The 13,075-nt window shown below is 41.7% G+C and overlaps 1 protein-coding gene across 6 annotated transcripts in view; it reads left to right on the top strand.

Annotated features, from left to right (window-relative positions):
* The window catches only part of LOC139545805 (transducin-like enhancer protein 1), a 41,961-nt gene extending 29,150 nt beyond the window's left edge, over positions 1–12,811 (top strand). For 4 of the 6 annotated variants that reach the window (XM_071354004.1, XM_071354009.1, XM_071354008.1 and 1 more), the window contains 9 exons: positions 321–526; positions 739–815; positions 961–1,210; positions 2,917–3,164; positions 3,421–3,568; positions 6,169–6,319; positions 7,253–7,329; positions 7,493–7,609; positions 9,048–12,811. In XM_071354004.1, coding sequence (XP_071210105.1) covers positions 321–526; positions 739–815; positions 961–1,210; positions 2,917–3,164; positions 3,421–3,568; positions 6,169–6,319; positions 7,253–7,329; positions 7,493–7,600 — 1,265 coding nt within the window. In that variant the 3' untranslated portion in view covers positions 7,601–7,609; positions 9,048–12,811. The remainder of the gene's footprint in view (positions 1–320; positions 527–738; positions 816–960; positions 1,211–2,916; positions 3,165–3,420; positions 3,569–6,168; positions 6,320–7,252; positions 7,330–7,492; positions 7,610–9,047) is intronic. The other 2 variants (XM_071354006.1, XM_071354005.1) reach the window with 2 other exon arrangements.
* Positions 12,812–13,075: the final 264 nt, after the last annotated feature.

Below are 13,075 nucleotides of genomic sequence, written 5' to 3'. Positions count from 1 at the left end.
TAAGAGAAACTTCACCCCATTTTGAATTGACCTCAGTACCTTTTCCAATCATACCTAACAGCCTATAGTATAGGCTACCTACTAATATGTATTTGTTTAGTTTAATTAAAGGCGTACTCCACTCAAACTAATATTTTAATATTAGTATCACTGTTAATACAATCCCAAAAATGTTTTGCATGTCAGCAGTCAAGTTTTGAAGATGGAGCACTTTCTGTAAAGAGTTCAAACTTGCCTTTAGGATGCGTTTTGCGTCATATGGTTATGAATATGCTGCACTCTGACTGCACCGCAGATACATTAAACCCATCTGAAAACAGCTCTTGTCTACTCCCTAGCCGCTGGTCTGCGGACTCCGCTGGCGGTGTCAGGGCCGTACCCCGGGCCGTTTGGCATGCTGCCTCACGCCGCCATGAATGGGGAGCTGGCAAGTGCCGGCGCAGGCTACGCCGGCCTCCACAACATGTCCCCTCAGATGAGCGCTGCAGCGGCTGCCGCTCTGGCTGCTTACGGACGCTCCCCTATGGTGGGTGTGTGTGCTCGGGTGTCTCTTATTCCATATTGTGCGATCATTGCGTGTCTAAACAGCTAAATGTCGGTATGTTTGTGTAGGATCCGTTGCGGTATCTACTGACCTCATTTCTCTGGTGTGTGTGCGTGCCTGTGGCTGTTTGAGTATGTACTCCTTATCATCACTCTGTGTGTACTCATCATCCCTCTGTGTGTGTTCTCCCTCAGGCCGGCTTTGACCCTCATCCTCACATGAGAGTCCCTGGAATGACCCCGAGCTTATCAGGCATCCCTGGAGGCAAACCGTGAGTTGCGTGTGTTCCGTATATAAACTGTAGGAGAGTGTCTTTTATAGCACTATGTTCTCTGTAGTAGCAAGACAAATATCCCCAAATGTGTTTCATGCCTCAATTCCACCTGTCCCCCTCTTACTCGACCTTCTCCTCTCAGAGCCTACTCCTTCCATGTTAGCGCCGATGGACAGATGCAGCCGGTACCGTTCCCTCCAGATGCCCTGGTGGGCCCTGGCATCCCGCGCCATGCACGCCAGATCAACACGCTGAACCACGGTGAGGTGGTCTGTGCTGTCACCATCAGCAACCCCACGCGCCATGTCTACACAGGCGGCAAGGGCTGCGTCAAGGTCTGGGACATCAGTCACCCTGGCAACAAGAGTCCTGTGTCCCAACTGGACTGCCTGGTGAGTGCTAGACCTAATATACACACTGTTATCCAAAATCACTGTTAATACAGTTAAAGCACGTATTCGGTAGCATTGTTCTTCAACCAACATCACAGGATGTGTGTTTGTGGGCAGGGTACATGCTTTAAATATACACCTACAGTACCAGTCAAGTTTGGACAAACCTACATTTTTCTTTATTTGTAATATTTTCTACTATGTAGAATAACAGTTAAGACATTAAAACTATGAAATAACACATATGGAATCATGTGTTAAACAATTCTAAATATATATTGGCATTCTCTCAACCAGCTTCATGAGGTACATTAGTCACCCGGAATACATTTCAATTAACAGGTGTGCCTTGGTAAGTTAATTTATGGAATTTCTTTCCTCCTTAATGCGTTTGAGCAAATCAGTTGTGTTGTGACATGGTAGGGGTCGTATACAGAAGATAGCCCTATTTGGTAAAAGACCAAGTCCATATGGCACAGAACAGCTCAAATAAGCAAAGATAAACTACAGTCTATTACTTTAAGAGATGAAGGTCAGTCAATGCAGAAAATTACGAATTTTGAAAGTTTCTTTGTGCAGTCGTAAAAACCATCAAGCGCTATGATGTAACTGTCTCTCATGAGGACCGCCACAGGAAAGGAAGACCCAGAGTTACCTCCGCTGCAGAGGATAAGTTCATTAGAGTTACCAGCCTCAGAAATTGCAGCCCAAAAAATTGCTTCACAGAGTTCAAGTAACAAACACATCTCAACATCAACTGTTCAGAGGAGACTGTGTGAATCAGGCCTTCATGGTTGAATTGCTGCAAAGAAACCATTACTAAAGGACACCGATGAGAAGAAGAGACTTGCTTGGGCCTAGAAACACGAGCAATGGACATTAGACCGGTGGAAATCTGTCCTTTGGTCTGATGAGTCCAAATTTGACTAAAATTTGCGGTTCGAACCGCCGTGTCTTTGTGAGACGCAGAGTAGGTGAACGGATGATCTCTGCATGTGTGGTTCCCACCGTGAAGCATGGAGGAGGTGGTGTGGGGGTGTGCTTTGCTGGTGAAACTGTTGGTGAATTATTTAGAATTCAAAGCACACTTAACCAGCATGGCTACCTCAGCATTCTGCAGCGATACGCCATCCCATGTGGTTTGCGCTTAGTGGGACTATCATCCTGTTTTCCACAGGACAATGACCCAACACACCTCCAGGCTGTGTAAGGGCTATTTGACCAAGAAGGAGAGTGATGGAGTGCTGCATCAGATTATCTGGCCTCCACAATCACCTGACCTCTACCCAATTGAGATGGTTTGGGATGAGTTGGACCACAGAGTGAAGGAAAAGCAGCCAACAAGTGTTCAGCATATGTAGGAACTCCTTCAAGACTGTTGGAAAAGCATTCCAGGTGAAGTTGGTTGAGAGCATGCCAAGAGTGTGTAAAGCTGTCAAGGCAAAGGGTGGATACTTTGACGAATCTCAAATATAATATATATTTTGATTTGTTTAACACTTTTTTGGTTACTACATGATTCCATATGTGTTATTTCATAGTTTTGATGTCTTCACTATTATTCTACAATGTAGAAAATAGTAAAAATAAAGAAAAACCTTTGAAAGAGCAGGTGTCCAAACTTTTGACTGGTACTGTACGTACCATTTTGTGTGCATAGTTTGTGTATTAGAGACAAAAAATAACTTTGTGCACGCGCTTGTCAGAACCGAGACAACTATATCCGCTCGTGCCGGCTGCTCCCCGACGGCCGGACGCTCATCGTGGGGGGCGAGGCCAGCACATTGTCAATCTGGGACCTAGCCACGCCCACTCCGCGCATCAAGGCGGAGCTGACCTCCTCAGCCCCGGCCTGCTATGCCCTGGCCATCTCCCCTGACTCCAAGGTGTGCTTCTCCTGCTGCAGCGATGGGAACATCGCCGTCTGGGACCTGCACAACCAGACCCTGGTCAGGTAAGGACCACATGGGAGAATACATTGCCAATAGGTAGCAGGTAGAAATTAGTAGCCTCTAACCACTGGTCCAGTGTCAGATATTGTTTCATCCCCCTAATGGTTAGTCATGTGTGCATACTGTTTCATATGGGTGGCTCCATATGAATTGAACCCACAGCCCTTGGCATTGCAAGCCAAGCCAACCAACTGAGCCACACAGGACCACGTATTTTTGATAACATCTGTTAATTGTGTTTGTGTGTGTTTATCACAGACAGTTCCAGGGCCACACAGACGGAGCCAGCTGTATTGACATCTCCAACGATGGGACCAAGCTGTGGACTGGTGGGCTGGACAACACCGTACGCTCCTGGGACCTAAGAGAGGGACGCCAGCTGCAGCAGCACGACTTCACCTCACAGGTACATGCACGCACACACGCACTCCTGAAAGACACAGAACAGCTCCAGCAGCACGACTTGAACCAGAGGTTCACACACACCCTGCAAACACACAGGCAGGGCTCTAAAGTGTGACCAATTTGGGTGCGTATACAACTAAATATTTAGCTGTGTGACCAGGGTTTTTATTTTGGGAGCACGGTGCGACTATGATAAAAGTATCCCAGATAATAATTGTTGCAATGATAAGGCTTTGCTGTACCGTTGTTTTTGAGTGCCCTGAAGGGTAAAAGCGAGTGCAAATTCGTTAGCGTCATGGTTGCACCATTACTACAGCGAAAACGGCTTGCTTCTAGCCCTACCAGGTCAAAAGATCTAACCTATTAGACATAAGTAATGGACATTATCAAACAAAACAATGATTTATTGTGGAACTAGGATTCCTGGCAGTGCATTCTGATGAACATAATCAAAGGTAAGGGAATATTTATGATTTAATTTCGTTTCTGTTGACTCCAACATGGCGGAGAAATGTTGTTAATTCTGAGCGCTGTCTCAGATTATTGCATGGTGTGCTTTTTACGTAAAGTTTTTTTCAAATCTGACACAGCGGTTGCATTAAGAACAAGTGTATCTTTAATTCTGTGTAAAACATGTATCTTTCATCAAAGTTTATGATGAGTATTTCTGTTATTTGACGTGGCTCTCCGCAATTACTCAAGATATTTTGGAGGCATTTCTGAACATGTCGCCAATGTAAACCGAGATTTGTGGATATAAATATGCACATTATCGAACAAAACATAAATGTATTGTGTAACATGATGTCCTATGAGTGTCATCTGATGAAGATCAAAGGTTAGTGATTAGTTTTCTCTCTCTTTCTGCTTTTTGTGACCATCTTTTGCTGGGAAAATGGCTGTGTTTTTCTGTGGCTATGTACTGAGCTAACATAATTGTTTGGTGTGCTTTCCCCGTAAATCCTTTTTGAAATCAGACATGTTGGCTGGATTCACAACATGTGTAGCTTTAATTTGGTGTCTTTCATGTGTGATTTCATGAAAGATAGGTTTTTATAGTAATATATTTGAATTTGGCATGCTACATTTTTTCTGGATTTTGGCCAAGTGGGATGCTACCGTCCCACCTATCCTAGAGAAGTTAATGGTGTTGTAGTAGTGCTTGGTCATGCAGTTGTGGGTGAACATGGTGTACAGGAGGGGGCTAAGCACGCACCCGAGGGGTCCACGTGTTGAAGATCAGCATGGCAGATGTGTTGTTGCCTACCCTTACCACCTGGGGGCAGCCAGTGAGAATTCTCACTCCCTGTTTGGATTTTATCTCAGGTTTTTGCCTGCCATATGAGTTCTGTTATACTCACAGACATCATTCAAACAGTTTTAGAAACTTCAGAGTGTTTTCTATCCAATAGTAATACTAATATGCATATATTAGCATCTGGGACAGAGTAGGAGGCAGTTCACTATGGGCACGCAATTCATCCAAAAGGGAATATGCTGCCCCCTATATCAAAGAAGTTAAGGGCTTGTAAGTAAGCATTTCACGGTAAGGTTGTTGTTTTCGGTGCAAGTAAGATTTTTTTTTATACGTTTAGCCTTCTAGCAGGATGCTATTAGCTTAACACCTAAGGAGTGAATTGTAAAGAGGAGAAAGGCAGGGTTGTTTGTTGTGGCAGCTGTGTCTGTCTCTGTGTCGATTTCTCACGCCCCTGAACACACGCATACACTGATTAGAGACCGGTTTCCCAATAGCGATGGAACTTAAATTTCTTTCCTACAATGGCCGAAGATGCAACATGCGTTTCCCCCAAATACCACGCAGAGAGAGAGGTTGCTAAGAGTATATGTCGATACTGATAGGATCGAAAGAAACGAAGTGCTGCTCTCGGATCAGCTTTCTCCATTCACATTTTTCCTTAACATTAGAATTATTTCACAATTCTGACGAGGGATCAGCTCATAGAGAGATTTCCACCTACGGCTGCAAATATTGAGGCAGCTTATTCTGTTTACCCAATAAAAATGCACAAATTCACCATGTTAGGCTACACATCATTAAATGTATTGAGACAAATTAGACAGCCTACAAGTAGCGAAATGGAGCTCAATTGATTGAACGTTAAATTCATTTCAATTGGATTGAAATAGGCCTGTAGCCTACAGTTTTATGTTTTAATGCAGTCAACTAATTTTTCATTTTAAGCGTATTTATTTTATACGTCGCTTGTTTGTATCAATTGCAAACACATTGGTAAGTTTGTATTTGTAGTGATCTTTGTTCTGAAGTTATCGGCGGTCACAAGGAGACTGATAAATCATATGATTTATCAATGTTCTTCTCTGTATAAAGTGACACGGGAGGGCAAAAAAAGCATCTAATGACACACTTAGCTGTTCTACAAGTGGTCTGAGGCAGGTGTTTAGTTTACGAGCGTTTTCAAGTGCAACGTTAATAACGATGCTTTTGGGAAACCGGGCCCTGGTTGTCCCCTGCCCTTTCTCTAAATCTTCTCTCTGGGATACTACTGTATGTATCTGTCTATCTCTCACGCACATGACCACACACACATGGACCATGTTGTCCCTCTGCCCCCTCTCCAGATCTTTTCTCTGGGGTACTGTCCGACGGGAGAGTGGCTGGCGGTGGGGATGGAGAGTAGTAATGTGGAGGTGCTCCATGTCACCAAGCCAGACAAGTACCAGCTCCACCTCCACGAGAGCTGTGTGCTCTCTCTCCAGTTTGCTTCCTGTGGTAAGGCCATGTCACCAGAGCTCTGGGGCTGACGTGCTCAAGATTTGTGTATTTTTGCGTCTCAAATGGCACCCTATTCCCTATGTAGTGCACTACTTTTGACCATGCTCAATAGAGCTCTATATAGCATTGGGGGCCATTTGGGACACATACTATGTCTTTGTTAGCTGTGTACTGTAACTTGATGTACAGTATCAGTCAAAAGTTTGGACACCTACCCATTCAAGGGTTCTTCTTTATTTTAACTTTTTTCTACATTGTAGAATAATAGTGAAGACATCAAAACTATGAAATGGCACATGGAATCATGTAGTAACCAAGAGTGTGCAAAGCTGTCATCAAGGCAAAGGATGGCTACTTTGAAGATTCTTTATGTTCGATGCATCTGAACAACGATGTTACTGGTGTTTGTCTCCATGTATACTGAGGTTATGTTGGCAATTTCTAACTGATGGAACTGGCCCCCAAATGAGTCGCCTTTCCCTGGTTCATTTTCCACTTTGAACCGAGATGTATTAAACTCCCTGTTTAATACAGGTATGCAGTTCAACTATTTTTGTTGACCTAGTAGACAGCCTTATATTCGGTTTTCATTGGAGAATCTCAATTGTATTTCGTTGACTCCTCGTGTCCTCTCTCCTCCTCAAAATCCATTGGAGGAGAAGGTCAGAGGGGAGGGACTTCTGACTTTATCATCCAGTGGGTTTTAAGGAGGTGAGGAGTCAAGGAAATGCAATTGGCTCTCTCCTTGTTTCCTCATATACAGTAGCTCTAATCCTAACTTGATGTGATTGATTGTTTTTTAAATTCATTTTATTTATACTCTGGGTTCTCTGGGATTTGGCCCCTGCATCCACAGTAGTATCTGTCCTAGCTCTACTGTATGTCTATGTGATTCCTAAAGCTCTGTCTCCTATTTCTCTGCCTGCCCAGGTAAATGGTTTGTGAGCACAGGGAAGGATAACCTGCTGAATGCGTGGAGGACACCGTACGGAGCCAGTATATTCCAGGTACACACACACACACCTGTCCACTTGGACAACCGTCTGTTCACTCCGACGGCCTACCTACCAACATGTTTTATTTATCTTGTATCAAGGCTGGGTGTTGATCTTGCACTAATCTTTCCCTCAATCTTTCTCGCTCTCTTGCTCTCTCTCTCTCTAACTCTAGTCGAAGGAGTCTTCGTCAGTGCTAAGCTGTGACATCTCAGTGGATGATAAGTACATAGTTACAGGTTCTGGAGATAAGAAGGCCACTGTCTATGAAGTCATCTACTAGACTGCACTGGTGAGCACTATGATCAGCAACTGACAACCCAAAGTAGCTTTCACTGTCCTAAAACCAACCCTGGGTCAGGGGATACTGCAGAAAATTCTACACCCTTTGACTTTTTCCACATTTTGTTGTGTTACAGCCTGAATTTAGATTTCTTTTTGGTCACTGGCCTACACAAAATACCCCATAATGTCAAATGGGTTTTGAGTCAATAAGTATTCAACCCCTTTGTTATGGCAAGCCTAAATAGGAGTAAAAATGTGCTTAACAAGTCACACAATACGTTGCATGGACTCTGTGTGCAATAATAGTGTTTAACATGATTTTTGAATGACTACCTCATCTCTGCACCCCACACAGACAGTGCAATTATCTGTAAGGTCCCTCAGTCGAGCAGTGAATTTCAAACACCAATTCAACAACAAAATACCAGGGAGGTTTTCCAATGCTTCGAAAGATGTGCACCTATTGGTAGATGGGTGAAAAAGCAGACATTGAATATCCCTTTTTAAATAACTTCCCATAGTGGTTAAACTTCGGATGGTGTATCAATACACCCAGTCACTACAAAGATACAGGCATCCTTGCTAACTCAGTTGCCGAGGAGGAAGAAAACCACTCAGGGATTTCACCATGATACCAATGGTGACTTTAAAATTGTTTAATGGCTGTGTTAGGAGAAATCTGATGATGGATAGCATTGTACTTACTCCACAATGCTAACCCAATTGACAGCGTGAAAAGAAGAAAGCCTGTACAGAATACAAATATTCCAAAACATGCATCCTGTTTGCAACAAGGCACTAAAGTAATACTTCAAAAAATGTGGCAAAGCAATTAACATTTTGTCCTGATGTTTGGGACAAATCCAATACAACACATTACTGAGTACCACTCTCCATATGTTCAAACATAGTGATGGCTGCATCATGTTATCGGTATGCTATTAATTGTTAAGGACTGGGCATAAAAAAAAATACAAATAAGGAATGGAGCTAAGCACAGGCAAAATCCTAAAGGATAACCTGGTTCAGTCTGCTTTCTGCTAGACACTGGGAGATTACTTCACCTTCAGCAGGACAATAGCCTAAAACACCAGGCCACTGGAGTTGCTTACCAAGAAGACAGTGAATGTTCCTGAGTGGCCTAGTTACATTTTTCACTTAATTCTATGAAGAGACTTAAAAATGGTTGTCTAGCAATGACCATAACCAATTTGACAGAGCTTGAATCATTTTGAAAAGAATAATGGGCAAATGTTGCCCAATCCAGGTGTGGAATGTTCTTAGAGATTTACCCATAAAGACTCACAGCTGTAGTCCCTGCCAAAGGTGCTTCTACAAAGTATTGACTCAGGGGTGTGAATACTTATGTAAATGAGATATCTGTATTTTATTTTCAAGAAATTAGCAAACCTTTCTAAAAACATGTTTTTACTTTGTCCTTATAGGATGTTGGGTGGGTGCCTTTAAACAGTTTGGAAAATTCCAGAAAATGTCATGGCTTTAGAAGATTCTGATAGGCTAATTGACATCATTTTAGTCAATTGGAGGTGTTCCTGTGGATGTATTTCAAGGCCTCCCTTCGAACTCAGTGCCTCTTTGCTTGATATCATGGGAAAATCAAAAGAAATCAGCCAAGACCTCCAGAAAAAAAATTGTAGACCTCCACAAGTGTGGTTCATCCTTGGGAGCAATTTCCAAATGCCTGAAGGTACCACGTTCATCTGTACAAACAATAGTAACCAAGTATAAACACCATGGGACCACGCAACCATCATACTGCTCAGGAAGGAGACGCGTTCTGTCTCCTAGAGATGAACATACTTTGGTGCGAAAAGTGCAAATCAATCCCAGAACAACAGCAAAGGACCTTGTGAAGATGCTGGAGGAAACGGGTACAAAAGTATCTATTAGAGGTCGACCGATTTATGATTTTTCAATGCCGATACCGATTTATTGGTGGACCAAATAAAGCTGAAACCGATTAATCTGCCGATTTTTATACATATATTTGTAATAATGACAATTACAACAATACTGAATGAACAATGAACTTTTATTTTAACTTAATATAATACATCAATAAAATAGTTTTAGTCTTAAATAAATAACGAAACATGTTCAATTTGGTTTAAATAATGCAAAAACAAAGTGTTGGAGAAGAAAGTAAAAGTGCAATATGTGCCATGTAAGAAAGATAACGTTTAAGTTCCTTGCTCAGAACATGAGAACATATGAAAGCTGGTGGTTCCTTTTAACATGAGTCTTCAATATTCCCAGGTAAGAAGTTTTATGTTGTAGTTATTATAGGACTATTTCTCTCTATACCATTTGTATTACATATACCTTTGACTATTGGATGTTCTAATAGGCACTTTAGTATTGCCAGCCTAATCTCAGGAGTTGATATGCTTCAAGCATTGCGAAAAGCTGCTGCCAAATGCAGGAAAGTGCTGTTTGAATGAATGCTTACGAGCCTGCTGCTGCCTACCACCGCTCAGTCAGACTGCTCTATCAAATCATAGACTTAATTATAACATAATAACACACAGAAATACGAGCCTTAGGTCATTAATATGGTCAAATCCGGAAACTATAATTTCAAAAACAAAACGTTTATTCTCTCAGTGAAATACGGAACCGTTCCGTATTTGATCTAACGGGTGGCATCCATAAGTCTAAATATTGCTTTCACATTGCACAACCTTCAATGTTATGTCATAATTACGAAAAAAAACTGTAAAATTAGTTCGCAACGAGCCAGGCGGCCCAAACTGTTGCATATACCCTGACTCTGCGTGCAATGAACGCAAGAGAAGTGACACAATTTCCCTAGTTTAATATTGCCTGCTAACATGAATTTCTTAACTAAATATGCAGGTTTCAAAAAATATACTTCTGTGTATTGATTTTAAGAAAGGCATTGATGTTTATGGTTAGGTACATTCGTGCAACAATTGTGTTTTTTATCGCAAATCCGCTTTTGTTAAATCATCCCCCGTTTGGCGAAGTTGGCTGTCTTTGTTAGGAAGAAATGGTCTTCACACAGTTCGCAACGAGCCAGGCGGCCCAAACTGCTGCATATACCCTGACTCTGTTGCACAGAATGCAAGAGAAGTGAAACAATTATTTCAAATAAATTCATGTTAGCAGGCAATATTAACTAAATATGCAGGTTTAAAAATATATACTTGTGTATTGATTTTAAGAAAAGCGTTAATGTTTATGGTTAGGTACACATTGGTGCTACGACAGCGCTTTTTTTCGCGAATGTGCTTGTTAAATCACCCGTTTGGCAAAGTAGGCTGTGATTCAATGATAATTTAACAGGCACCGCATCGATTATATGCAACGCAGGACAAGCTAGATAAACTAGTAATATCATCAACCATTAACTAGTGATTATGTTAAGATTGATTGTTTTTTTATAAGATACGTTTAATGCTAGCTAGCTCCTTACCTTGGCTCCTTGCTGCTCTCGCATAACAGGTAGTCAGCCTGCCACGCAGTCTCCTCGTGGAGTGCAATGTAATCGGCCATGATCAGTGTCCAAAAATGCCTATTACCGATTGTTATGAAAACTTGTAATCAGCCATTCCGATTAATCGGTTGACCTCTAGTATCTATATCCACAGTAAAACGAGTCCTATATCTACATAACCTGAAAGGCCGCTCAGCAAGGAAGAACGGTTTCCAACTGCACATGGGGACAAAGATCGAACTTTTTGGAGAAATGTCCTCTGGTCTGATGAAACAAAAATAGAATTGTTTGGCAATATTGACCATCGTTATTTTTGGAGGAAAAAGGGGGACGCTTGCTAGCCGAAGAACACCATCCCAACCATGAAGCACAGGGGTGGCAGCATCATGTTATGTGGGTGCTTTGCTACAGGAGGGATTGGTGCGCTTCACAAAATAGATGGCATCTTGATGTAAGAAAATTATGTGGATATATTGAAGAAACATCTCAAGACATCAGGAAGTTAAAGCTTGGTCGCAAATGGGTCTTCCAAATGGACAATGACCCCAAGCATACTTCCAAAGTTGTGGCAAAATGGCTTAAGGACAACGATGTCAAGGTAATGGAGTGGCGATCACAAAGCCCTGACCTCAATCATATAGAAGGTTTGTGGGCAGAACAGAAAAAGTATGTGCTAACAAGGAGGCCTACAAACCTGACTCTGTTGCACCATATCTGTCAGGAGGAATGGGACAAAATTCACCCAACTTATTGTGGAAGGCTACCCGAAACGTTTGACCCAAGTGAAACAATTCAAAGGCAATGCTACCCAATACTAATTGAGTGTATGTAAACTTCTGACCCACTGGGAATGTGATGAAAGAAATAAAAGCTGAAATAAATAATTCTCTCTCCTATTATTCTGACATTTCACATTCTAAAAATAACGTGGTGATCCTAGCTGACCTAAAACAGGAGTTTTACTAGGATTAAATGTCAGGAATTGTGAAAAACTGAGGTTAAATGTATTTGGCTAAGGTGTATGTAAACTTCCGACTTCAACTTTATATTTAATCCAATTTTGAATTCAGGCTGTAACGCAACAAAATGTGAAATAAGTCAAGGGGTATGAAAACTTTCTGAAGGCACTGTATATACGTGATCTTTGAACTGTACAACTGACCCTGGGTCATGGGATCCTACAGAACATTCTCTATACATGACCATTCATGGGCAGAGCTTCCAGAACAATTGATGATGGACAGACGGGCGGATGTATGCATGGATATAGAGAGATGGACCGAAACCTCATTATAGACAGATGGACAGAAAGGCGGACCGAAACCTCAGAGGTGCCGAATTAATGGCATTGTAGTTTATTTTTACAGACAAAGAATGTGAATGGCCAGGTGACCTCTACCATTTGTGACCTCTGACCTCAGCTTGCTCTTCTTTCAGACATGACTTTCCACTCAGACCTTTCACACCCTAGTACTGTGTCCTTTCCTACATGTCTGCTATTGCTATTGTGTAATTATTTTTCTTTTCTTTGTATTTTATTGGTCGAGTACTTGTAAAAAGTGTATATATTTGTTTTCTTACAGTAATTGCTTTAGAAATAACAAATGTTTGGTATGTCTTTTACATGGAAAATATCTAACCAGGAAAAAACACTAAATGGTCTTAATGCTAGCTAATATAAATCAATTGAAATGTCTAGACAATAAATGTTCTTTTTGTTCTAACAAATGTCTTTTCTCTGGCTTCCAAAGTGAACTGTGACATTCTTGTTCTTGGGCATGGTCTTTCATCCAACAAGGCCTATATTCAATGACTACATGGGTTAACTCGTATGTAGAGACTGATCAGATATGGGTGAGAATGTCAAATGGCACTCATTGCTATAGTCATAATCTCGATTTTCATCTTTAAGCTCATCAATGGTAGACGTGTTGAGGTTAACGTTGAGAACATAGATGTCTGAATGGTTCCTCTGGGAGGTTCATTAGCTGAACA

This window comes from Salvelinus alpinus, chromosome 19, assembly GCF_045679555.1.
Source record: "Salvelinus alpinus chromosome 19, SLU_Salpinus.1, whole genome shotgun sequence".
NCBI classification, from domain to species: domain Eukaryota; kingdom Metazoa; phylum Chordata; class Actinopteri; order Salmoniformes; family Salmonidae; genus Salvelinus; species Salvelinus alpinus.
The sequence above is the reverse complement of the archived record's forward strand: the minus strand, read 5'-3'. Positions and strand labels throughout refer to the sequence as shown.